At 51.7% G+C, this 6,252-nt stretch overlaps 1 protein-coding gene across 2 annotated transcripts; it reads right to left on the bottom strand.

The window, feature by feature from the left end:
• Positions 1–917: 917 nt before the first annotated feature.
• LOC125552775 (F-box/kelch-repeat protein At1g74510) lies at positions 918–3,379 on the bottom strand. Of its 2 annotated transcripts, none has more exons than XM_048716440.2 (2): positions 3,217–3,379; positions 918–2,626 (listed from the first exon to the last, which is right to left on the bottom strand). In XM_048716440.2, the coding sequence occupies exon 2, from the start codon at positions 2,505–2,507 to the stop codon at positions 1,212–1,214; it is 1,296 nt and encodes a 431-aa protein (XP_048572397.1). In that variant the 5' UTR covers positions 2,508–2,626; positions 3,217–3,379; the 3' UTR covers positions 918–1,211. The 2 variants fall into 2 exon arrangements, with proteins under 2 accessions (XP_048572397.1, XP_048572398.1); XM_048716441.2 differs by having other exon boundaries at positions 2,997–3,363.
• Between the last annotated feature and the right edge of the window lie 2,873 nt (positions 3,380–6,252).

Genomic DNA, 6,252 nt, shown 5'->3' with positions numbered 1-6,252 from the left:
GTTTCTTTTTACCACATATATATGTTTGCAAGGGGTCGACGTCGACAGAGTACAGAGGCTTCTTTTATATGGCAAGCGCCGCCATCTGAACTCGCAGCGCACCACCATTCGCCTCTCATTCCAGAAATCCAGGGGCAATGTAAGATGGATCCCACCACACAGGAAGAAGCATGTATGCAAATCTAAATGCCCAAAACAGAAGAAGAATGTATGCCCTACGGATCACAAATACGGTTCAAACAAATGGTCGGTCAGAGATAGCTCACTCAAAAAGATTAATAAACAGCAGTTGCAAATGCATCACTTCCTTTTAACATTACTAATGATATATACGTTCCCTTATTGCAACATTGCTAATAGAGGATGACATCAATTTGCTGAAATAGCTAGAACAGAACATGCAGAATCAATCAGCTAGGGGGTAATTCAATGATAGAGTAAAACCATGAGGAGACTTACTTCTAGGCTGATAACACAACTACAGGCAGAAGGGTCGACAACTCCCAGGAAACTTGCCACTAAATGGCCAGTAAAATGATCTAGTTTTGAAAACTACCTCCTGCTTTGACACTCCATCAGAAACAGAACAACTGAAACTTGACTCAGTTGACTAACGCAAACATCAGTACATGGAAACATGATCTAAAACACCGAGCCAAACAAACCCACAAGCGAACCAGCACAACTAAAACTAGAACAATACCAGCATCTAATAGCACATACAAATTCGCGACCAGCAAAACAACATATCTTTACCAACTTACAAGCTGATAACACAATTCAGAGAAGCATATCATGAAGCAAACTGGATGAATAAGAGACATGGCAGTGAATTGATAAACATGCTCTAGTTGCAGCCAAAGATAAAGCAAGTATTGCTTAACAGGTTGTTCATCATCAACAGTGAAAGGCGAGCATTCTGGAAGTTGTTTCTAGATTATTAATATAACACTGTTTTTGCATAGTCTCGTATCTTTGAAATCACGAGCTGTTGATCCAAATTGCAAATGTAGAAATGGATTAGCAAGGAAAACAGAAGTATTAGAACTCAAGGGTTACATGAGTGCTGCCGCTCAGCAGATGTCCAGTTAACTGGGCAGAAGGCATAAATCGCTACGAAGAATCAGGGCTGGAGCAATTGAACGGGCTGCCTTTGTGCATACTATCATCCTTCATAAATATCCACTGCATCCAATCTTTATTCAGTGGACTCAGCAACCCATCACGGCGCAGTTATACACGAAGTTCCCGGATTGCCGTGTGGCAACCAAATTCCACACAGGCGGTTGCTCATCGGGAACCCATGAATTAAGCTCAATGATGCCACCAATAGAAGTCCTTGGGCCTCCAATGACAATCAGCCGGTCACCACAGGCTCGGAAAGCAAGGCCCCATCCATTCATTGACACAGACCGTTCGGGCAATTTCCCAAGAGCGATCCACTTATTATTCAGCTTGTCATACTTCTTCACATCCTTCTCACTGTAATCAGCCGCATAAAGCTGATTGTTGACAACTGCAATGAGTGGAGGAGCACCGGTCACTCCATTGAGGCCCTCAGACATGTTCTCAATGACCCTCCACGACCCCCGATTCAAGTCATATTCCTCACCACATGTCAGTACCTGGTTGTTGTTGGTAACACCACCGATCACATAGAACTTGCCATCCAAGAACACACCAGAACACATCTTCCTAGCCCTATTCATGCTGGGAAGGGGTGTCCAAGTGTGTGTCACAGAGTCATACATCTCTGCAGAGCTCAGGATCTTTCCAGAAGCATCGGTGCCTCCAGCGACATACGCCTTCTCACCGACGCTTGTTGATCCAAACAAGCACCGGGGAGAGTTCATGGGATCAGCCCTTGTCCATGAATTGGTCAGGATGCTGTATCTGAAGACAATGTGTGCCATCCCAAACACAAGCAGCTCTGTGCCCACGGCCAGGGACTCCTTGTCAGAGCACATGAAGCATTCATCCGGTGGCATCTTGGGCACCTGGATCCAGCGCTCCCTGTAGGGGTCATAGGCGTCCCACTCCAGGACATTGCAGGAGAAGTAGACCCAATGCTCGGCGAAGCCATTCTGCCGCCGCAGGCGGTAAATCTCCCCGTTGCGCACCAGGGAGTTGAAGTCCCTGTTGAGGGAGGCGACGGAGCCATAGTCCGACCTGGAGAGCCGGAGCAGGCAGTTGATGGAGAGGTCCCGGCCAATCTCGCCAATGAGATTGGCCCCAGAGCCTTGCTGTTCCCCTCCGCCGCTGCCTGAGGAGGCATGGCGGCTGGAGCCGTGGCTCTCGGTGATGTCCGGCGTGTGCGGCTGCGGGGAAGGCGACTTGCTGCGCTTCCCGCTGCTGCCGCCGGCGTCTACCTCCTCCATGTCCTCCGCGCCGAAGTCCTCCGGCGCGGGGCGCTTGGTGCCGCTGAGGAGGAACGCCCAGTCGGAGTCCGGGTCGCAGTAGCTGGGCAGGGAGCGCGAGACGAGGCAGGATTTGCCCTCCAGCATCATGGCTTCTCCTCCCCCTCCCTTTGCTTGCTGCTCCCGGACGACGGCTTATTATCCTCTCGGATGAGATTGATCCGGAAAGGGAGAAATCTGGGCGTGCTCGCTGATCTCCTAGCCGCGATCTGCAACAATAATGGAATGGAATTAACAGGGGAGGGGAGGGAGGAAAGTAAGCGCGGAGGAAATCGGCGAGAAGAAACGGATCAGGAACAGGGGCATTTGAGATCTGAGAGGGGCGCGTGAAGAAAACAAGGCGTAAAAATCGAATCTTCCGGCGAGAACCCAGCCGATCCGCCGCCCCGCCCCCCCCCCCCCCCCCCCCCCCCCCCCCAAATCGCTCCCCCGGAGAACCAAACCAAATCTTCCCTCCACCCTCCACGGCGGCCCCGCCGGGCGACCCGAATCCAGGCGGAGAAGCAGGGGTCCAATCCAGTCCAACCCAATCCAACAGAAAAAGGAAGAACACGCGCGGGAGGGGCAAGAAAGAATCACCTAACAACAAGAAGAACAAATCGAACCCATGGCAAGATCACGCGCGGGCCCGCCCGAGGAAATCCGGACTGGAAGATCGCGGCCGGCGGCCCAATCAGCGCGCCCCCATGGCCGCGGCGCCCGAGAAATCCCCTCCCCCCACCACCAACTCCTACCAGATGCGCGAGCGAGCGAGCGAGCAAGGAAGCGAGCGAGGAAGCGAGCGAGGATGGATTTATACCTGTAGAGAGAGATAGATGGATGGCTCTATCTACTGCTGCCACTTGGTTACAACTGCCCCTTCTAATGCTTCTGGCCCTGCTGCAGCCCTCTGCCGCTGCCCCTCGCCCCCCGCCTCTCTCTCCTCTCTTGTAGTCCTCCTCCCCTCCCTCGCCTAGAGTGTGCGCGCTGCCCTCCTCCCTCCCCCGCCCCCCTCTCGTGCGCGGTACTACTTGGGGAATTGGGATTCGCCTCTCGCTTTATTTCTTTCCCTTTTTATTCCCCCGTTTTCTCCCCCTCCCCCGGCGCCTTTCCCCTCCGTCTGTTTTGGCTCGTCGGAATTGGAAACCGGGCAGGCCGCAGAAATAGAAAAATGCCCCAGCGGCCACCGGCCAGCTCACCTGAAGCTGAGGTGGACTCACTCCCTCTCCCTCCCACTCTCTCTGCCTGTACGTCCGCACGTCTCCCGCGTATCTATCTATCTTTTCCTCCCCCTCGCTCGCTCGCCGCCCCCTGCCTGCCTCATCTGATTGGCAGCAGTATAAAATTAGGGAAAAGTCTAAAAAAAACCTTGATTTCGTAGTGGAAGTCTGAAATGAACCCTAAACTCCAAATCCCTGAAATTAGCACCCTGTCTTATCTGATCCCGGTTTATCCCGACCTTTTTAGCCGAGGAGGCGTTTGTCCCCGTCAGGATTGCACACGTAACAGAGATTAGGGAAAACCGAATAGTTTTGCAGTGGGATAGATGGAGACTTACCAAAGTGGCCGTTCAATCTTTAGTGCTTGCAGGCGTGAGTACCGAGTACGTGTGCTCAATCACTGGCCGTTCAGTCGTCTGCCCTGTGCACGCAAGGCTCCATTGTTGCTAGCTAGCTAGCCAAGCCAAATACGTAGGTGTGTGAAGGAACGTGCATGTTTCACCATGTTTCATCGTTAATCAGTAATGGTGTAAAATTTCTCAATCTTGTGTATAGTTCATCTCCTGCTAGACTGATATATCTCGGAACTGGCAAACAAATGGAGTGTAATCGAGAACAGGACCCCGCGGGCGACCCGGGCAGAACCCTAGCCGCCGAGGGAACTACCTCCTACCCAGATCTCCCTCTCCTCACCGCCGTCAGTAGGCGCCGCCGGGCAAAGCCCACACGGTACCGGTGGCGGCGAGGCACTCCGTTTCTTCCCTCTCACGGGGCTACGGTGTTGCGGGGCGCTCTGCCGCGAAGGAGAGTGGTCGCCGTGGGGAGTTGGTGCCGGGAGTTGGTGGCACGCGGTGTGGCATGTGTGGCAGTCGGCACCGAAGGATAAAGATGGGCGCCCTTCCACAATTGCGTAGGCGGCGGCGCTGCGGCGACTCCTTGCTGCCTGCCGAAACTCCATGGGAAGCGTCGTCTCTGACTCGATTTGCTCCGGTTCGTGATGGCTCCGGTCCATGGCGACCGCGGTCATCGTCTCCCGGTGTTGGTTTGAGAGCTTTGACGGGTGAGCATTAATGCATGTGTGTGTTAGTCGTGAATAAAATTGAGGAAGCTAGTTTTAGTTGAAATTAAAGACTTTTTTTAGATAAACATTGGGCGCTCGCACACCACGCTGGCCCAACGTGCAATAAGCAGTGGCCCTGTGTGACACGCCTTCTTTCCTATACACCTCCATCCCCTACCTCTAGCCTTCATGCACGCGCATCCCCTCCCTTCTCCTCCCGGGCTGCGACCCGGATAGGAGGCAAGCTCCCTGAGCGGGACATGGGGATCCACCCCGACAACCCGAAGAAGAAGAAGCTAGGGACGGTTTGTTTTTTTCTTGTCTGGATCCAACGGCCGCACGGCTCACGTCCAACGGCTTGGGCTCGGCCGACCCAAACTTTCGTCCGGCGCGCCGGCGTCTATAAGCGCCCAATTTTTTTAATGAGTTTTTCCTATCATGTCACACGTACAAGTCCAAATGTGTTTTCTATGTATCTTTATTTTTGCAAAAAAAACTTTCGATCACTACCGTTTGTGCAAGTGTAGAACAAATCAACACGTTTAGAGCAGCAAGCAAAGAAGTGGTATGGTGTGCTTGTGTGTAAAAACACCAGCAACGTTTGTACAGACCACGTCGTTCAGACCAGCTGGCCTTGCTTCCCCCCCCCCCCCCCCCCCCCTCTCTACCATTTGTGTAATCCCAACGGAGACAAACACCCTTCTTGAGATAGACCGGGATTATGTAAGACAGAGTGCTAATTTCAAGGATTTGGAGTTTAGGGTTCATTTTAGACTTCAACTACGAAGTCAAGGTTTTTTTTAGACTTTTGCCATAAAATTATCCCTTCGCCTCGTGAAACAATTTTCTTTCTTTCTTTGTTGCTGTCCTTGTCCCGGCCTGAGGGGCTATTTGCTCGTCGTTTGCACGGGCCGTTTGCGCCAGCCGAGCTCGGGGTCGCTTTGGTTATTTGCTAGGACAAGTGTGCTTATTGTAATGGCATATGCGTTTGTCTTGTGAGATGCTGAGCTTATCTACACTTCTTTTGAAAATGCATCAGCTCTGGTGAGCTTGGAGGATCTTGTAGTATGGTGTGGGATGACAACTCTTTTTTTCGGATGGCAAGTTTCAGTTGTTTTTTTTTTTTCTGTTCGGATGGCAACTTTAGTTGTAGAAACGTCAGGGCGGGGTTGCTTGGTGTCACACGTGTGGCACTTATCATTTGGGTAATTTTAGAAGGCACCCAAACTAACTGCTCGAGCTCACACGTAAACCAGGTTGCTTTAGCGCCGTTTTGGCATGACGGTCTTATTTTGGAACAGGTCCAACATCTTCGTGAGTGACATGTGCGCTAGAGTGCTCGACCCGAGTGACATGTGCTCCCTCTGTAAAGAAAAAAAATAGCTGGTTAATTACTGCCAAAGAAACAATTGAAAAATCGAAAAGGATGGCCTCGCTTGTAAAGATAATCAAGAGCGACCCCGCGAAAAGCCCTACACATGCTTGTTAGCTCGTGCAAATACGGAACACAATGAATGTAATGATTGTGGGCGTTTTCAAAAACGTTTCTTCAATGTCCTCCGTCATGGTCGCCGAG

Source organism: Triticum urartu, chromosome 4A (genome assembly GCF_056163025.1).
Source record: "Triticum urartu cultivar PI428250 chromosome 4A, HENAU_Tu73, whole genome shotgun sequence".
Taxonomy (NCBI): Eukaryota; Viridiplantae; Streptophyta; class Magnoliopsida; order Poales; family Poaceae; genus Triticum; species Triticum urartu.
Note: the sequence above shows the minus strand (reverse complement) of the source record. Positions and strands in the feature narration are given on the sequence as shown.

What these genes read in the sequence shown, in the direction of transcription:
- LOC125552775 (XM_048716440.2), bottom strand. Translation starts at nt 2,507, where the DNA reads ATGATGCTGGAGGGCAAATCCTGCCTCGTCTCGCGCTCCCTGCCCAGC.